The sequence below is a fragment of the Coregonus clupeaformis genome, chromosome 30, assembly GCF_020615455.1.
Source record: "Coregonus clupeaformis isolate EN_2021a chromosome 30, ASM2061545v1, whole genome shotgun sequence".
NCBI lineage: Eukaryota > Metazoa > Chordata > Actinopteri > Salmoniformes > Salmonidae > Coregonus > Coregonus clupeaformis.
In genome coordinates this window covers 20,888,976-20,909,591 of record NC_059221.1, presented here as the reverse complement: position 1 = coordinate 20,909,591, position 20,616 = coordinate 20,888,976, and the positions used below count along the sequence as shown (strand labels likewise).

The 20,616-nt window shown below is 42.8% G+C and overlaps 2 protein-coding genes across 2 annotated transcripts in view; both read right to left on the bottom strand.

Annotated features, from left to right (window-relative positions):
- The window catches only part of LOC121545667 (IQ motif and SEC7 domain-containing protein 1), a 58,047-nt gene extending 54,469 nt beyond the window's left edge, over positions 1 to 3,578 (bottom strand). The window contains exon 1 of the mRNA XM_041856416.2: positions 1,637 to 3,578. Coding sequence (XP_041712350.2) covers positions 1,637 to 2,118 — 482 coding nt within the window. The 5' untranslated portion in view covers positions 2,119 to 3,578. The remainder of the gene's footprint in view (positions 1 to 1,636) is intronic.
- Positions 3,579 to 7,611: 4,033 nt separating this feature from the next.
- Positions 7,612 to 20,616, bottom strand: part of LOC121546474 (membrane-associated guanylate kinase, WW and PDZ domain-containing protein 1) — a 57,408-nt gene continuing 44,403 nt past the window's right edge. Inside the window, exons 13-19 of the mRNA XM_045209385.1 lie at positions 11,677 to 11,877; positions 11,387 to 11,463; positions 11,072 to 11,218; positions 10,804 to 10,942; positions 9,034 to 9,143; positions 8,065 to 8,262; positions 7,612 to 7,623 (exon numbers count right to left, since the gene is read on the bottom strand). Coding sequence (XP_045065320.1) covers positions 7,612 to 7,623; positions 8,065 to 8,262; positions 9,034 to 9,143; positions 10,804 to 10,942; positions 11,072 to 11,218; positions 11,387 to 11,463; positions 11,677 to 11,877 — 884 coding nt within the window. The remainder of the gene's footprint in view (positions 7,624 to 8,064; positions 8,263 to 9,033; positions 9,144 to 10,803; positions 10,943 to 11,071; positions 11,219 to 11,386; positions 11,464 to 11,676; positions 11,878 to 20,616) is intronic.

Genomic DNA, 20,616 nt, shown 5'->3' with positions numbered 1-20,616 from the left:
GATTTTGTTAAGTCAAGAGTCTGAATCAATCTGATGAGGGACTGAGAACAAATTAATGAGAACAAATTCATGAAGATGAAGTCACAAGGAGGGAATTAAGTCGTAGTCCACCAAAATGAGAAATAATATGATGTGATTAATATGATTTGGTGATGTTATTATAGCTTAATAACACATACCGTAAAATAAAACTAGCTACAAATGGTAATATGTTAGTATACAATAGTATTTTAACAGGGATCTGCCTCCACCCAAACAGCTTATGTAACCGGTGTGAAATGGCTAGCTAGTTAGCGGTGCGCACTAGTAGCGTTTCAATCGGTGACGTCACTCGCTCTGAGACCTTGAAGTAGTTGTTTCCCTTGCTCTGCAAGGGCCGCGGCTTTTGTGGAACGACGGGTAACGGTGCTTCGAGGGTGACTGTCGTCGATGTGTGCAGAGGGTCCCTGGTTCAAGCCCAGGTAGGGGCGAGGAGAGGGATGGAAGCAACACTGTTACACTTAGATAATAGGCCTAGTACCAGAACATATTAGACCAAATATTATTATCTGTGTGTGGAAGTAAAACTGAAAAGAGGCTTTTATTGTTTGCCACAGCAGTGTGTTCCAGACTTTTACTTTAGCGTGACCTCTAGCTAGAGATTCATGGCCAATAAGGCCTGACCTCTCACTCAGACACTAACCTAATGGAAAGTACATTTCTGAGCAGACATGGGCAACAAGCTATATTTTTCTGATTTGAAGGACAAAGGCACAGAGCAGAACATAATCATTTCATATGGTTTCTCCACATACACACACATGCGAGCACACATGTGAACACACATACACACACCGACACCGCACACTGTCGTCCTCTACACACCACACATCCCACTCCTACACATAAAGCATAAAAATCACTCCTTCACACAGATCTCACGACCCCACTAACAAAATCAGCACACTCATATAATGGAACTCTCACAGAAAGAGGAATACACACACATGCAAGTCACTGCATTGAACAGAACACACAATGCAGTGATTGCACTCGCTGAACTAAAACTCAGATAGACTGTATTACAGTAAATGAAACCCTACCCCCTAAGTACACACAGGATCCATAAAGCAAAGCTCCAAGCAGCTTCACCAATATCTAATAATCCTCTAGTACTCAGTATGTCTCATACTCACCCCTTGAATACAGCTACACCTATTTGAGACAGTGGGGTTACAGTGAGCACATCACCTCCCTTCAAACTAGTGTGATCTGTATGAAAATATCTCTTCACTTTTACTCAATGGTGATGTCACTCACTGAGGAGTTATATAAGTGTAGCAGAGCTGTTTGTTTGTCTGATCACAATTAAATGAACAGTATGCCAACTCCTTGAATTTAAACCAGATTAAGTAAGATCCGCCACAGGGGACATATTGGGCATAAATCATTTGGGCATATTGGTAACATCCAGCTGATGCTGAGAGACTACTATCAAGGAACAGTGACAACTAGTGACAATGTTTTACTTCAGTCAGGGAATAAGATCATAACACCATAGCCATCAAGCAACCCATGCTTCAGTGGGTTGTGGAAAGAATGCGCTGGGGGGGGAAACATGGGAATTATACAAAAGAGAACCAGAAACATAACTCACTTTCTGCGGATGGTGGAGCTGTTGGTGTCAGAGCTGTCTGTGTGGTCCAATCTCTCCCGCTGCTCCCTCTCAGCTGGGTTCGAGCCACAGGACATGCCCCGGGTCAGCCTGGTGTGGGCACGTCTCTCTCGGCTCAGCCCTGCAGGGGGTACCACCACTGCAGGGGGTGGGGCGGTGATGGGGCTGGGGGTGCTGCCACTACCTCCACTACTGCTGCCAGGGTGGATGGGCAAGGAGAGTGGCTGCTCTGCTCTGTGGTTGGTGTTGCTATGGTTCTGTTCGGGGAGCTCCGGGGCTCGTGGAGGAGTGGGTTTCTCCAGCCTCAGGTTCTGATTCTCCTGGCTGACTCGGTCCAGCTGACCCTCCAGCTCCTCGATGCGCCGCCGCTGGGTCTCCATGAGCTTGGCCTGGCTCTCGATGATGTTGTTGAGCTCCAGGAGGTACTCCACGGCCCGGTTGGGGCTCTCCGGACTGGTCTCCATGGTGGGAGGCCTTGCTCCAGGGAGGCTCCAGGGTACCACCACCTCCGCCGTTACGACCCTGGAGGTCCAGATCCCACCCCCCCACCAGCCCTGATGAGTGGGGGGGAGAGGGGAGGACGGACAGGGGGGCTGGAGGAAAATTAACTTGGGGATTGTTTTTGTCCCTTTCTACTTTACGCAAAAAGCCTTTCAGAGATTCAGAGACGGCAAGGGACACAACAGAGTGTGTCGACAGTTTCTCAAATTATTACATATCACAGTATCTCAAAGCAAGATGGGGTTGGTTGCAATTGTTCTACGTCCACAAAAGATGGCTTCACCAAGAAAACAGTGCAAAGTTGAAAAACAAGTAAGGGGTACAACTGTGTGGGGTTAGCTGACTATTTAGTGTCTTTAAATTTAGCATCTTGAAGGATGGTAGAGGCTTGAAATCCAGGTGTCATTCCAAATTATCAACCAAAATCAAACAATAAAAAAGAGAGATGGATCAAGGCAGAGAAAAAAGAGACAGAGAGGTATAGTTGAAATCTGAAACAACAAATGCACATTAGCCATCTTGGCAATTCAATATTCCTCTCTCTTCTGGAGAGGCAGACAGAAGGGTTACTGTGTAATAAAATATCAGTGAAATAAAGAGAATACACACTAGTGACTCTTGTCATAGACCCCAGTGTTCTCCTTGTCAACTTCAATCAAGATGTGTTATCATCTCAACAGCCAATTTGTCTGAAAGCAGTTCGATTATTTCCTAAATTATTAATGAAGACAAAAAGTGTTCTGTCTCCCGTGATAAAAGGGGAAGGGGGAAAGGGGTCAGGGAAAATGGCTTGTTATGGTCTCCCACTAATAAGCAGTTTTGTCAAAGATTATATAATAGAAAACATTCCATGTTCCCTCCCACATAGACTATCCCTCCAGTCTCTACCTCATCCTCCTCACCCCATAACTAGATGTGTCTTTGGAAAATACAAAATGAAGACGTTGGAAGACTGATTCATTTCATAGTTAGAGGTCCAAGTCTTCACCCCTGCCCTACTCAGACCACATCCAAGAGCCCGAGGATCGTTTAGGCTATAGCTTTTGCCCGAGTGTCCCTCGTAGATCACTGCACCGAGTCTTCTAAATATCTTTCGACAGTCCAATTTATTTCCGAAAATTGTTAGCTGAAAAATGATATAAATCTAAGATACTCCACACGTCTCTAATACACATACTTGATCAGTATAAGGAGTTTACACTTGCCTGTGTCCTGTTCCCGACGTTTCAGGGAAAACCAATAAAACAGTCCGCTGCACACTTTCTAAAATCCCATATGATAAAAATAAATAAAGTGCATTTATCAAACGATTTTCAATGTTTTACCCATCTGTAATCCACTATTGAAACAGTCGCGGTAACTTCACACCATTGGTGGCACAGATATACGAAGAGATGGACTCCTGGCAAATCTGTGAACTGTAGGCTATGAGCGCGCGTGGTGCTCAGGAGCGCTCTTGTGCGGACGCGCAAGGTATGATGCACATTATAGACGATTGACAAATGTAGGTTAGAGCATCGGCCACTTAAAATGTATATTTTTAAACGTTTTGATTGAAATATGGTCTGCAATGATCAATTTAACGAAATCGTTATGTTCATATGATATGCATTTATCAATGGATTTAATTCCAATTGTTGAACTGTTTTCTTATTGGTTTTGAGGCATTATGGCTATACAGATTACTGGTTTGCTGTAAATCCTCTTCTTTGAAAACATTCCCCAAAATCTCCACCGTGAAGGGAAGTTAAAGTAATTTCCTGAAGCCGATTCATTTCGCACTTGACTCAGCTGGAGAAAATCCAGAGGGCGCTGCGCGTTCTGCGCTATCAACAACTTTAATTGCAGACCGCTATGCTGAGGAGGATCTAGTCATTACCAGCATAGGCCTACAGTAATATGTCAGTACTGGTAATAGGCTATTGCCTCCTCTCATTGCTCCCTATGTGCAATTTCTTCAGAGTAAGCCTAATGATACTTCACTACTTCAATGAAGCGTCAGACTATGGCCGAAAATAGCCCACTAAAGGGCCTCTGTGCCACGATATTTTTAGTAATACAGGATTAACTAACTGTCATTTTCCTGGTGCCAAGTTTGTAAAGGTCTTTGTGTAATTGTGCATGTCACAATAACTGTGTGTGTGTTTGTGTGTGTGTGTGTGAGAGAGAGACAGATGGAGAGAGAGAGAGTGTGTGTGCATGCATGCGGGCGTGAATGTGTTAAAGGTGAGGCAATTTTGTTGTACACTAACAGTAAAAAGCCTGATATTAGATAAGAGAGTACATGGAGAAAAGTGAAATCCCTGCTCTGCCACAGCCCTCTCCTGATACTCATACCTGATACTCATACATCTGCCACACGCACACACACACACACACCCTGTGTGCCCTGTTCCTCCTCTCCCTCTCATACATTCTCTATCCAGGCACATCTAAACATTTCCATACATACTCCATCTGCCATGCTAACACTGAAGCTATTCACCATCTCTCTCCCCCTTTCACTCCCGCTATACATATCTCATTCCAATTTCTCTCCTTTTTCACTCCCATATACTTTATCTCTCTATGCCATCTTCATTTCCAGCTCTCTTCTGCTACTTGTTTTTATCTCTCGTTTGTTTGTAAGCATCTATGAGTCCTGGCTCTCACCCAACTCTGACTCAGTGGTGATTTTGGAAATGTTGATTTGATGGCTGTCAACATCAGTACAGGGTAGAGGAGAAGTGTCCGTATGTGCTCTGAAGCACTGCCCTCCAGTTATACTAAAGATAAGATGGGTGAAAACACACACACACGTACACACACACACACATATTCTTTTGAAATGTATTTCCACCCTCATCCTCTGTACTGTACAACATTTTGCTGCCATCTACTGCTTTAAGTAGAAAACATCTTCTCAATTAACATTGTTCTCTCATACTCCCACAAGTATTGTCAAAATAGACTAGATAATTATGTAAATTAATATACATATTTTATTAGCAGTTTATTTTAAGTTTGTTAACAATTTATTGGCTATTATCTTCTTTAGGAAAATGAAAAAATTAAGCATTCAAAAACATACCTTACAACAGTAACAACAACAGTCTCAATAATAAATGGAGCTTAACTGGACTGGACTGGTTTGGTGGTCATATGCTGATGTGTAATCATTTAGTCATATGCTGGTTAACACTGGAGACGTGCTGTGCCAGTTGTGATGTGACACCGCTGCTTTTTTTCCATTGGCATGAGAATAAGAATGTAAAAACTGTATATAAAATTAGACAACATCTTAATTTATACATACTCAGTTGCTTCCCTCACAACACTGTTTCTGTGGGTCGGATAATTCAACACATACAGCACCATCTCCAAATGTCTTGAATAGGATGTCAATTGAAAGCAATATGTGTCTTCCTGTATTTAGTTTTCAGTCCTTTAACTTAATATATATTCGTTTATCGATTATATATCTCAATACCTGGGGATTTAAAAAATACATCTGTACAAAAATATCATATTTGGGCCCTAACTCCCATAACTGGCTTACAACTGTCTGCCAATTGTTTGATTTCATATCTTGTCCTTTATTTATTCAGATAACTCAATGTCAGGAGTCGTTGGCTGTTTTTACTGAAGCTCAATAGACAGGAAAAATATGTAGATATTTGATCATTTTAGTCATGACAGGGGGACTATAATGACACACCCACTACTCATTCATTATCCAAATGCCACATACACAGTATGAGCCAACTTAATGGTTCAGTATGGGTTTGGTTACCAAGGCAACTGCAAGTGGCACTTAAGAGTAGTGGTGAACGACTCCAGGATTTTGGGAGTTGAATCCGCCTCCGACTCCTGCTATCAGAGCGGTTGGAGTCGACTCTTTCTCGACTCCGACTCCAATTTGACAAAACATTCCAAAATTAGCTAAAATTAGCTACAGCTGCAATGTCAGAGTGTGTGCACTGAACTGGGTGATTGATTAGCAATGCATATGGAGCCGTTAGACACTTTCTAATAACCAACATATTTTAGGCTAACCAGTAGCCGACATCAGCCTAGTTCCCTTGGCACATTTCCAGGATTTATTTGAAGCATCCAGCTGCAGATTATGTGTGCTGACACCATGTGGTCTGCGACCCAGAAAGCGCATGCGAGTGTGTCTCAGATGGTATTTTTGTGTCTCAAATGGTATGTGCGTGCACAACCTGTAGACGTTTGTTGGTATCGTGTATGGCGTGAGTCAGTAGCTATGTTCCAGGGCGTCAGTGTGCTACGCACATACCAGTCGGCGCACTAGCTCTGGTCCAGGGCGTTGTGTTAACCACGGTTGCTTGTGCAGCTAGCTAGTACACAATGTTGGTGTGCACCCGTGCTGTCGGTGGTGGTAACGCACCATCCTATCTGGCACCCTTCGACCTCCTGTCTCATCTCGTATGTCTCACAGCGTCAGTGGCGTGAGAAGGTATCTGCTGGAGCCAGACCCTATTGGGATTTTTAGAGTCGACTCCGACTCTCTGTGATCAAGGAATCGACTCTGATTCTCCACCACTACTTAAGAGGGCACAGCACTAGAAGAGATAGTGGCTCTGTTCTTACTTCCAGGAAATAACATTTTGACTATTGGTAGAGCACGGCGCTTGCAACGCCAGGGTTGTGGGTTCGATTCCCACAGGGGGCCAGTATGAAAAATTTATGCACTCACTAACTGTAAGTCACTCTGGATAAGAGCGTCTGCTAAATGACTAAAATGCAACAAAAAAAATATATGCATGCTGTATTACTTTGGTAAGATTTTGTTTGATAGAAGGGTTTGCCCTGATACTTAACCAATATCACAACATTAATTTCAATAACATGAAATCACAAGTCTATAATATTGATTAAAATGTTTTCAGTAGCCTATATCTTTTATATGTATTATGATATTTCACAGTACCAACAATACTAATCAGGGCTCCATTAAATATTGTATTTACAATAGCATTTAGATATGTATTTAATACAAATATTTATACAGTATATAGATTTCACACACAGCACAAACTGACTGTCAAAGTCACGGTCCTCTGAAAGTCATCACAATCAAATGAATATATACAGTGCATTCGGAAAGTATACAATTTAATCAATTTTAGAATAAGGCTGTAACGTAACAAAATGTGGAAAAAGGGAAGGGGTGTGAATACTTTCCGAATGCACTGTAGAACAACATCTATGTTAGAACACTTGGATGGACAGTAAAAGGAGTTGCAGGTACTATACAATACCACCCCTTCCCTTCACATTCCCTGGACAAAATATAGCCATGGTTTGTTGCATATTATTGCTCAGTATCATGAGGTATTATGCTGTCTCTCTATCTACAGTGGAAGGGAACTGAAACTCCAATACATACAGTGACATGTATCACTACAGAGAAAAATACCATGCTAGTTCCTAAAAACTGCATGAGGACAATCCTATTGCAACTCCTGAAGGAGAGCAGAGAAAGGTGATGTATGAAGAAAGAGGACTAGGGGTTCTGACAGAGGAGAAGAGAGAAACTGATTTCTGTTCCACTGGAACATCTTAAAATATTTACAAATGAACATTGTCAACAGTAACATCAGTCAGAAACCAGCTGTCAAAAGGCACAAAGAATATTACTAAATAATATGACATATCAAAAGTGTCACAATAAAACAAACTTGAGTGTTGAGTGTAGTTTTAAAAAGCAAGCATATACCAGTATGTGAGAGGGGATACAGTTTGGTACTGTTCTTGATCATGGACCCTTGATATGATAATGGTTTCCTTAAACAGCGTGTATACTTTTGCTTTGCCATCTATATTCCAGATTCTTCCATGACTCCTCTTCCCCTTCCTCTCCCTCTTTTTCTCTGTTCTCCTGCAAGCCTGTTCTCCTGTATGACCTCAGTGATCCTCTGTTGGCTGGGTGTGAGCCAGGGGCCTGGGAGCAGCAGGGCCGGGGCCCCTAGAACGGACCCCTCTGTGAGGGCCATCGAGAGGCCAGAGACACTGGCAGCATGCACACTGCTGTCTGAGTGACTGGTTCCTGACTCTGCATACTCCAGCTCAGAGGAGGGAGTTAGGAAGGAGAAGGGATCTCTCTGTAGTGGAGAGGCCACGCGAGACTCCAAGGAGAGCAGGTTGTTCAGGGACTGAGACCTTTCTCTCTCCTCCCATTCAGTCTGTTCATGATCTTTACCATTATCCTCATCATTTATCCTCTTCCTCTCCCACTTTATCTCCCTCAACCGCCCATCCTCCCTCTCCCGCTCTCTGTCCCTCAATCTCTCGCTCTCCAATTCCCATTCTCTCCTGTTCCTCTCCCTCTCTTCCACATCCTCTTCCTCCCAGTCTTGCTTGGGCCTGGGCAGCCTTTTGTTATTAATGGGGAGATAAGCATCTTCCTCCTCTTCATCTTCCTCCTCTTCATCTGCTTCCTCCACTTCCTCTGTTTTCTGGTTGTTCTCCCTCTTCCTGACCCTCTCCTCACTCCTGTTTTTCCTTTTTCTCTCTCCCTCCCTCCCTCCCTCCCTCCCTCTCTCCCTCCCTCTCTCCTTCCCCCTCTCTGCCTCTATGTGTATGTTATTGTTGTTATGTTTCCTCATGGCATCTCTGGGTAAACTGTGAGAGCCTCCCTTGTTCCTGTTCTTCCTCCTCCTATCCCTCCCTCTCAGCTGAGTCCTCTCTCTCAGTCCGCGGCCTCCTGTCTCACTGCCCTCCTCCTGTCTCTCTGGACCAGGGTCTGAATCAGGGCTGTGTCTCACTGTCTCTGCTCCTTCCTCTCCCTCTGAGCTGCTGCTTCTCCCTCTCCCTGACCTACTTCCTTCCTTCTTCTTTTCCCTCCCTTTCGAAGACCTCCCCCGCTTCTTCACCTTGGACCTGTAGCTGCGGCTCGCCCGGCGGGCCAGGTCTACTGCAGCCACACTCTGCTCCTCGGGGTGCTGCTGTGCGAGGAAGGGGGAGGTGACTCTGCGCTCACGGCCTGATGAACACACAGGGAGGTACACAGGAAGTAGGGAACAGAGAGAACACATTGAATAGGTGGAGAGAATGAAGAGAGTTAGAGAAGCAGGTGATGTTACATAACCACTGAAGAGGAACTCCAGAGTTCACAGGGTATCCCTAAAAAGAAACTGTAGCTGTATGTGTGTAGGTTGTGTTGTGTATCAACAGCTGCTACTTCCCTGACCTCCAGGTAACCCTTCATTATAACCATTACAGTACTTATCAACATTGTGTGCTCTCATGCAAATGTCTACTGCATTGTTGAAGCATAGAGATCACTAGCTCTCTTTTGCATTGAGCAACACTTAAAAGATTCTAGTGGCAAGGTTGCACACAAATCAATTCAACCAAGGGATATTGTTCTCATTGACTTAACTGGCATTTCTTTTAGTTAAAACTGAGGTTTGAGTCATTAGTTATACCCCTGTCTCAAGACAATACAACCTATATTTCAGCATGTGGATGATCATGGTCTCACGATGAGGGTTTCAACACACAGTGACACAAAAGGTATTTACAACAACGAGAACAGTAAAGACAACAGTAGAGACAACAGTAAAGACAACAGTAGAGACAAGATAGGGATTGAGGAGGAGAGGAATGAAAGGAGACAAATAAATGGAGGACTAACAGGAACGATTACCAACCGCGTATTCTCTGTCCGGCCGATGACATAGAAGCAAGGCTCGCCTAGCTTGGAGTTGGTCATACATAGAGACAGACTGGACAGCTCCACTGAGAGGGAGAGAAGAGAAACGGAGGAAGGGCAAAGAAGACGAGAAAGATGTGGAGTAAAATGAAAAAGGGAAAGAAGAGCAGAAATAAAGAGAGAGCAAAGGAAAACGTGGTAGTGAAGGTAAGATAGAAGTTGAGAGATGGAGAGTTCAAAGAATGAATCCCAAGAAAACAAGAGAAAGATTAAAAGGAAGGAAAGCCCCAAAAAGATAAAAAATAAGTGTTGTTAGTCATTTAGTAGAAGAGAGATATACACCCAAGAGAGATACACACCCAAGAGAGATACACACCCAAGAGAGATATACACCCAAGACACCCAAGAGAGATATACACCCAAGAGAGATATACACCCAAGAGAGATATACACCCAAGAGAGATACACACCCAAGAGAGATATACACCCAAGACACCCAAGAGAGATATACACCCAAGAGAGATATACACCCAAGAGAGATACACACCCAAGACACCCAAGAGAGATATACACCCAAGACACCCAAGAGAGATATACACCCAAGAGAGATATACACCCAAGACACCCAAGAGAGATATACACCCAAGAGAGATATACACCCAAGAGAGATATACACCCAAGAGAGATACACACCCAAGAGAGATACACACCCAAGACACCCAAGAGAGATATACACCCAAGAGAGATATAATACGGCCAAGAGAGATAACAACAGAAGTTTGACAGTTTGAGGAGGATTCTCTAGTGGTTATGCTCAGTTGAATGTCCTGATTCTCTCTAGTCTACCGCCACCTTATCCTCAGTCCTCATCCCACCTAGTCTGTTAAACTCAAGTAAACTGAGTGACAGTTTGTCATGTGGGAGGAGTGTCTCTGGGGTTTTACAGTGGTTCGAACTTCTACCCCCCCAGTCCTTTTCTGTGTCTTACCGTAGTCTGGTACGTATCCGTTGCCTTTCTTCAGCACCAGGTGTATGCGTTGTCCTCCCCTGCGTATCTGCTCTACAGCCTGGCTGTGGCTCATTCCTGCTGTGCTGTCCCCGTTGATCTCCACCAACTGGTCACTCACCTACAGCACACAGTTACAGCACAGTCCTCAAGTTAAGGTAACTTACAGTTTTACAGGGAAATATTAAGACACCCCATTCTTTAAAGAGGTGCCCTTGGTTGGTCCAACACTCTAAAACAATACTCTCACCTGTATTTTGTGGCTGCGTGAGGCAGGTCCTCCCTCCATCAGCCCCAGTACGTACAGACCCATATTGTACTCATTGCCCCCTCGCAGACTGAACCCAAAACCTGTTGGGCCGCGGTCGAGCTCTACACTGTAATACCTAGAGTCATGCTAAAGAAGAAACAGAGAGGGAGAGAGATGTATATCAGTCTCTGGAGAAGAGAAAGATACAGAGACAGAGAAAGCCAGTGAGAGTGACTCTCTGGAAAGGGACCACTGACCGAGGACATTTTACACTCAGTCAGACACACATAATGGATGGATGGCCTCTGCCCTCACCTTGGGTCGTGACCTGTGCCCTTTTCTGCTTCTGTAATTGGGGTCATAGTCTGTGGTCTCTGATAGGCTGGATGAGTCTGAGAGAGAGGGGTGAGGTTAATATGTAAATGAAGACAGACAGGAAACAGGTACTGTATGCATGTACACACAGAGAACATTGACAGTGTCTTAGTGATCCTGTGAGCTAGAATGGGGAGGAGATAAGGAGGTTTTTGTGTGTTTTTTATTCTTAAATGTGAGTGTATAGGCTGTGTGTGTAAATATGTGTGTGTATATTTCTTTGCACTCACATGTGCTAGGACGGGGGATGATGGTGAGGCGTAGGGTGTTTCCCGCTCGGCGCAGGATATGGGCGAGCTCCCGGTGGGGTAGGGTCACCACAGAACGCCCCTCGACTGCCTCCAACCGGTCACCGGGTCGGATCTGACCGCTCCTCGCCGAAGGACTGCCCCGACGCACCGTCACGAACCGGTGAGGGAGGAGGGAGGCGGCTGGAGAGAGAGAGAGAGAGATAGTGAAGTTCCACAGTAACACCATCTCATAAACTCCTAATTATTCCTGTATCATACAGTCATACAAGAGCAAATGTTTCTCAAACCTCAGACACCAAAACATTGGTTGAAGTACAGTGCTGCAGCAGATACTTTTTTCAAGGTTTAACACTTGAAGAGAGAGATTGACACTAACCTGTTTCTCCCCAATACTTTAATTTTTGTTTCAGTTGGTTGCTAATTAGAGTGAAGAGCTAATGAGTGAGGTCATCTAAAAAGGGACATGTGGGAACAGAGAGAGGAGATCTAAATCCTCCTGGTTTGGGCCAGAATCCCTCAAAACAAGCTGTAATTAAGCCTATGCTGTTTTTGGCAGGGTTATATAATAAACGACTGCATTTAGTCTGTACCCTCTCTTCCCATCTCCAAAGCTTTCTCCTCCTCCTTCATTTCCCCATCAATCAGCCCATCCCTCCATCTCCCTGACACACCAAGGACAAGTTTTTGTCCTTCTTGATTTGACTTCATTTTCAAGTACGACATGTCTTCGAACTGTGTGTGTTTCAACCTTTTTTAGTACCAGAGACAAGCAAAGAATGGTTGACTCTGATATTTATAAACTCTATACATAATGTAATAATTCCCTCTGTCCATTTCACTATCCCAATACTGCAGTCCTTTTCTAAACTGTAGGCAAAAAATGTGTTGCATAATTAGCCTACTATTAGCAAAGGACAGTAACCTGGTCTATACTGACCTATTTAAACACACTTTCTCTTTCATACACGCACACACCAAACCACACACTTTATTCAGTCTTTGATATTTTGCTTGCTTGACATTTTCCCTGACTGTGAGAAGAACACTGTCCAAAATTTCCCAGCCCCACCTCCCTCAACTCAGCTTACAAAACATCACTCACACTGCATTGACTCACCCTCACTGTCATGCACAACATCAGAGACACAGACTGCAGCTAAGGTGGCCCAAGGTGTGTGTGTGTGTGTGTGTGTGCGCAAGTGTGTTTTTGTGTTTGTGCTTCTCTGACAAAATGTTAGATCATAAGTGAGGATTGACATGGGAAACGGATAATCCGTTATACAATGTCATGTCGGTTTCCATTAAAAATGCAATCTCAACCCTAAAAAGTGTGACGCAATAATTCACTGAAATTAATCTCATTCAATAATCTCCTAAACTAACTCAACTAAAAGCTTCTTACAGGACCATCTGTCAACCTCCTTCCCTCCTCTCTCCCCCTCCTTCCCTCCTTCCTTTCTCTCTCTCCCTGCCATACAGTAACACCCTTGTGCCTGCCTCCCCCGTCTCTCAAAGCCCCCCTCTCTCTCCTAGGTGTACTGGGCTGTGTGTGGTGACAGCTGGCTGTCCTGTGTTGTCATCGTCATTATATAACCAATCAGACAACATCAACACCCAGAGACAGATACTCATGCATCAGAGATGCCACACTCTCTCCCCTTCCCTCCTCCTAGTCTTAGTATGAAAACCATAGAGTACTGTAAGTACTTCCTGATCTGTCCCACTGTTACTCAATAAGAGTGTAATCCCAGACTATGATTGTCTGGCAGATGTGGTGTGCTGAGGATGACATCCGGATAATAATTGTAAAAAACGAGTCAAAGGACTAAGTTCTCTCTCCAGATCTGAGTACAATCTGGGTGACCCAGGCATGAAACTGCAATCAGGTCAAATCAGAGCAGAGTTTTTTCAGATAGTGTTATCATACATAATACATCAGCAATACGCGCGCACGCACACACCCACCCACCCTCCCACACACGTATTTCCTCTGGCTCTCCTTGTTCTCCTGTCTGTCAGTAGTAATCCCACTGCAGTAAAGTATGCCCAGTAGCAGAGCAGGCTGACCGTGACTGTGACGCGCTGCATTGATCACCGCTCAGTACTGATAACAGTACCTCTACAGCTCCCATGCATCAGGTAATCAGGCAGTGCAGAGATCCCTCCAGCACCGCAGGCTGCAGATACAGTAAATGAAATGTGTTAAAGCCAAGACAGGCAATGGGCACGTTACATGCTTGCTAATGCAATTAGCACAACTGATAACTAGCATGATTACTACGCAGCTACGTCAACAGATGTCACTATTAAACCTGCTACTGCCATTACTACAGTACTACTATCATACCTGCTGGCTGCTACCTAAGCTGCCACTGTTAAACTGCTAACACTACCACTACTGTTGCAATTACTAATGCTATTACTACTGGTACTTTTACCACTACTATAACCACTTGTAGGATTACATCCTAAATTACAGTACAACAACTGTTTAAGCTACTGCTTACAGTATACCTCAGGCCATGAATGACTCAAAGTCCAATGGTGCTCGAGGAAACAAAGGACGAGAAACATATTGCAGCTGTTGAACTCATTGACAGCATCTGGTGCAAATCTGGAATGTTAATTTAAATTAAACAAAATTCTCACACACACACACACACACACACACACACACACAAACTTTGACAGACAGCATTTAACCCGAAACCAGAAAGCCAAAATACGTACATATAAATACCACCACTATCCAAAGCTAAGTGCATTAAATGTAAACTACGCAACATAATTACGTTTTGAGTCCTTGACTGTTTTCAAAGCAGACTGTAGTCTTTCCAGCATGACTCTTTGAATAACATACGTAGCGCAAAAAATCCTGAATTCCAACAAAACAGCCTGGAGATGCTTAGATCCAAATGCATGGGAGTCAGATCAATAGGAAAACAATTAACTAAAACATATCCCTGGTGTTGCTCTGCTGAGGAAAGGTTCAGTGTAGTGTCTCACTAAAGTAATTCAGAGAGAGGGAGGGAGAGTGAGAGAGAGAGAGGAGAGTTTTAATCTTTAGAGAAACCAGACTGAACCCTTTTACTGCAGAGCGAAGGGGTGTGGAGAGCGATAGAGGGGGCGGGTGCTCACGAGAGGGAGAGTGAGGTGAGGTATATAGAAAAGGATAGATTATGGGAGGAGCGAGAGACAGAAAGAGAGAGGGAGGGATGGAGAGGGAGAGTATAGTTATTGAGATAAGACAGGGGTGAAATGTGGGTGAGAGAGAAGATAATGGAGCGAGAGACAGCCTTTGTCCTGTCGAGACGAGAAAACGAGGACCTACAACCTTAATCCTGCTACGATAACATTGAACTGCATTAGAGTTGAATGGTCAGAGGGGCAAATAGTAAGAGAGGAGAGAGCAGTGAGATAATGAATCACATGGAATGGATGGTATACTGTGTTATGGCATATTATTATTATATTATTATCATTTACACCAGGGCTCACCAACCCTGTTCCTGGAGATCTACCGTCCTGTAGGTTTTCACTCCAACCCTCATCTAGTGCACCTGATTCTAATAATTAGCTGGTTGATAAACTGAATCAGGTTAGTTACAACTGGGGTTGGAGTGAAAACCTACAGGTGGGTAGCTCTCCAGGAACAGGGTTGGAAAGCCCTAACTTACACACTGTGTCACGTTTATTTTGTCTTAGTATTAAAAAATAAATACAAAAAATCCCTTGATAGAATAATTATTATCCCCTTTGACAGTGCATTTCCAGCAGTTCTTACTTACGCCACTAGAGGGCGATCTGTTCATTTCTGGGGGTCTCTACTCCCAAAATTGTTGATTTTTTTTGTGCTTGCAAGTTAGCTAGCAGCAGTTCTCAGCTGTTAGCAGTTACTGGCGATAAAAAGATGATTGGCATAATTTTTATGAGTCATTACTGAATTATTTTATGGAACAAATTGAACATTAAGCCTTGTAAACAATTCATGGTAATTCATGGTAACCTCGTAAACAATTAATTTAGACCTGGTGTTTATTTGAAACAGGCGTTTATTTGCTGAAATGTGTGCTGTTGCCCGGCTATTAAAAAGGGACAGGTGGCTATTTGAGACTCACCATTTAATTGAAGTTTTACAATATTTAATTAATGCCCTCTAGCTAATAGCTAATAGCTGATGTTTTCCCCTTCACCACCATAATGAGAACACAAACTAGCTTAATTGTGCTCAGAGATTCTTGAAAGATGAGACAATCTCTACTTTTTTTCACAAATATCTTTCTTAATATTAACAACATTTGAAATCTATATTTTGATAGACCAAAGTATCAGCTATCACACCATGTAAAGGAACAACCTAATAATTATTTAATCTTTTCATAAAATGCAACTAACTGGATTTATGTAAACTCCGTCAGACAACATAAAAGGCATTGCATTTTTATATTTATTGCCCAACAAGTGTTTAACCTTTTCAAGCTTGAGTTCCAAATATCTCTCTGTGTGTGTGTGAAGTTTTTTTATGCACGTGATGTCAGAATGCCCTCATCATTCCAAAACGCAACAGGAAAGTTAACCCGTGCGGCCCTCAAATTATGCTGTTGCTACTTCTGTGAATGTCTGAACATTGCATCCAAAAACAAACTGCTCACATTGAGGACATAACATTGTAAAGACTGTGTTTGTGCAAAATATGTGAAAAAACAGTGTGGCCAGCTCAAACGCTGACTGTTGCGTCAATCGTAACTAGACATTCTAATGAAGTGTTCTAATCACATCGGTTTGAGCGTACGCTGCAGGGACCACTGTAGAATATTTTTTTGGGGGGGGCTTGCCTGTTTTGTATGTTATTTTGGCATTAATACATGTCACTTATCAGTTTGCAAACAATGTAAAATAAATAAAAAATCATTGGCTCAGTGTTCTGTCACTCATGGGGACACTACTTCACCGCCAAGTCTAAGGGTAGAGCAAAAAAAATTCAAGCCCCTTGGGTGCTGCCATAGAGTTACATTAGAAGTGCCCATCCAAGAAGGCTCAAGGTCATTGGCCACATGTACAATGACGTCAAATCACATTATATCTACAGTAGCTTTGATTGGACTGATCATGTCAACGTCATACTTTAAAAAATCTTAGCTAGCAGTCATCATCATGAATCAAGTCGACAATATACTGGCAAATCCTTTTTAATCCTTGTCATATGAAGAGAAATAATGAAGAGAAATTATAAATAAAACTTATCGGTGTTCATCGGCCATTGGACATAAACATTACACAACAAGTTGGAAATCGCAAATTCAACAATGAGTGGTTTGGAAGGAATCAGTGGCTAACTGCAAGCATTGCAATGCAATCACTAGCCTGCTATTCAGTGGAGTGGCTGTGTGGTCCCAAATCTGAGATTAAGGGGTTATTTTCCAAGTTTAAATGATAAACATTCAACATTGGCCATGCTGTCAATGAAGCATGATTTGTGCCGCACTCAAAACAACTGTTAACTTGGAACTGCGAAAACTTGACTTCAGTGAGTTTAAGACAACTGGGATCTCGGGGAAAAAACGAGCTCCAACTGGGAAAATACATTTTAAACGGTCATCCAACTCGTAATTGTAAATCCGGAACTCGGGCCTCTTTCTAGATCACTGACGTCATCATGATTTGACCTTGTTTTTTTTCAGAGTTCCCAGTTGTCTTGAAAGCACCATAAATCCAGAGAATGCCGCGCCACCTTCCTGTTCAAGTGAGCACAGCACAACAAGGTGAGTCCAAAAATGTATTGTATGCTGCTGCATAAATGATGCAATATGCTAGGAAGATATGTATACTGTAGCTAAGAAAGTAATACTCAGTGTATGTTGTGTAGTAAGCTGTTTGTAGCCCATGTGCCTCACCCTAATAATTTGGTCTATTTTCCCCTCTTAATTTCGCCTACTGTTCTGACTTGGTGGTGCACATGTAGCCTATAACTTGTTTCATAGAGATGTAATCATCTAATATTGTAAGAGCTTTCATTGTCTGATTACAGTGGCTTGCGAAAGTATTCACCCCCCTTGGCATTTTTCCTATTTTGTTGCCTTACGACCTGGAATTAAAATTGATTTTTGGGGGGTTTGTATCATTTGATTTACACCACATGCCTACCACCTTGAAGACGCAAAATATTTTTTCTTGTGAAAACAAGAAATATGACAAAAAATTTGAAAACTTGAGCGTGCATAACTATTCACCCCCCCAAAGTCAATACTTTGTAGAGCCACCTTTTGCAGCAATTACAGCTGCAAGTCTCTTGGGGTGTCTCTCCATAAGCTTGGCACATCTAGCCACTGGTATTTTTGTCCATTCTTCAAGGCAAAACTGCTCCAGCTCCTTCAAGTTGGATGGGTTCCGCTAGTGTACAGCAATGTTTAAGTCATACCACAGATTCTCAATTGGATTGAGGTCTGGGCTTTGACTCGGCCATTCCAAGACATTTAAATGTTTCCCCTTAAACAACTCAAGTGTTGCTTTAGCAGTATGCTTAGCGTCCCCTGTAGCTCAGTTGGTAGAGCATGGCGCTTGCAACGCCAGGGTTGTGGGTTTGTTTCCCACGGGGGGCCAGTATGAAAATGTATGCACTCACTAACTGTAAGTCGCTCTGGATAAGAGCGTCTGCTAAATGACTAACATTTAAATGTAAATGTCATTGTCCTGCTGGAAGGTGAACCTCCGTCCCAGTCTCAAATCTCTGGAAGACTGAAACAGGTTTCCCTCAAGAATTTCCCTGTATTTAGCGCCATCCATCATTCCTTCAATTCTGACCAGTTTCCCAGTCCCTGCCAATGAAAAACATCCCCACAGCATGATGCTGCCACCACCATGCTTCACTGTGGGGATGGTGTTCTCGGGGTGATGAGAGGTGTTGGGTTTGCGCCAGACATAGCGTTTTCCTTGATGGCCAAAAAGCTCAGTTTTAGTCTCATCTGACCAGAGTACCCTCTTCCATATGTTTGGGGAGTCTCCCACATGCCTTTTGGCGAAGACCAAACGTGTTTACTTATTTTTTTCTTTAAGCAATGGCTTTTTTCTGGCCACTCTTCCGTAAAGCCCAGCTCTGTGGAGTGTATGGCTTAAAGTGGTCCTATGGACAGATACTCCAATCTCCGCTGTGGAGCTTTGCAGCTCCTTCAGGGTTATCTTTGGTGTCTTTGTTGCCTCTCTGATTAATGCCCTCCTTGCCTGGTCAATGAGTTTTGGTGGGTGGCCCTCTCTTGGCAGGTTTGTTGTGGTGCCATATTCTTTCCATTTTTTAAATATTGGATTTAAAATGGTGCTCCGTGGGATGTTCAAAGTTTCAGTAATTTTTTTATAACCCAACCCTGATCTGTACTTCTCCACAACTTTGTCCCTGACCTGTTTGGAGAGCTGCTTGGTCTTCACGGTGCCACTTGCTTGGTGGTGCCCCTTGCTTAGTGGTGTTGCAGACTCTGGGGCCTTTCAGAACAGGTGTATATATACTGAGATCATGTGACAGATCATGTGACACTTAGATTGCACACAGGTGGACTTTAACTAATTTAACTAATTATGTGACTTCTGAAGTTAATTGGTTGCACCAGATCTTATTTAGGGGCTTCATAGCAACACATATGCATGCACCACATTTCCGTTATTTATTTTGTAGAATTTTTTGAAACAAGTTATTTTTTAATTTCACTTCACCAATTTGGACTATTTTGTGTATGTCCATTACATGAAATCCAAATAAAAACCATTTAAATTACAGGTTGTAATGCAACAAAATAGGAAAAACGCCAAGGGGGATGAATACTTTTGCAAGGCACTGTATATGCCCCCTTTATTTATCCTACGGTTCTGACTTGGTGTACAGGGAGAACACTTTAAGACCGGCCCATGTTCTGAATTCTGTCACTGTACATTTCAAAAGTGCTAAACAAATAGTTATATTGACTACGTCCGTCCTAGCTCGCTCATTAATGTCTTAATCGAAATTACGGATTGCCTCTTATCCGCTTGTCGTCCCTTTATGCCATAGTTTGTACATTTCAATTGTCAGTTGAAACCACATTTGTTTAAGCAAGTCAGCCATATCAGCTATGTTTTTTTTAAAGGCAGTAAATGAGGCTGAATGAACTGTTGCCAGACAAGGCTCCACTGATAGCCAAGTGTAGCAGTGGTAAGATGTTGGGACTGCTGTTTGGACTCTGCTGTTGGGACAGCTTTATGTAGGCCCTAACAGTTTGTGTGCACCGTTTGTCACCGTTATAGTGCAAATAATGTATTGTTTAGTGTTGTGTTGTGTAGTGGCTTTGCTGGCATGCATCCCACAATTATACATTTTCTGCCCCACCAAGACTTACATTCTAAAATCTCCATTGGTACGTGTCAAAGGGTTAAAGGCCTTGATTGTTTAATTCTCACATTAGATTATTCAAATTTGCAATACAAATCTTCAAACTTCTTTTTGTTTTATTTTATAGTGCTATATAATGCTCTAGGGCTAATTTCATTAACATTTTGGCATGTTTTTCTAGATTCAGAACATAGAACAACATTTATAAAGCAAACATCCCTTAGATCTAGCTCATCAAATACGTCAATAGTTGAAGCATATGTTGCAGAACAGTGCTTAAAATATTTTTTCTGAATAGTGACCAACATTTATTTTATCTTAAGGGAGTTAGCCATCAGTGACTGACCACTGACGGAGTTGACAACAAATACTCAAAACATACATATTTTTGCCTCTAAAAATCAAAGTTCAACACAAACATTTGTAAAATATAGGAAATTATTCATTTGAAAATCCCCAATTAAAACATCACCATTCTATCAGAGCTTTCAGCAATCTGACGTTAGGCAAAAACATGACGGAGTTTATGTTTTACGGAGTTGAAAAAAATGGAATTTTTCTTCTTC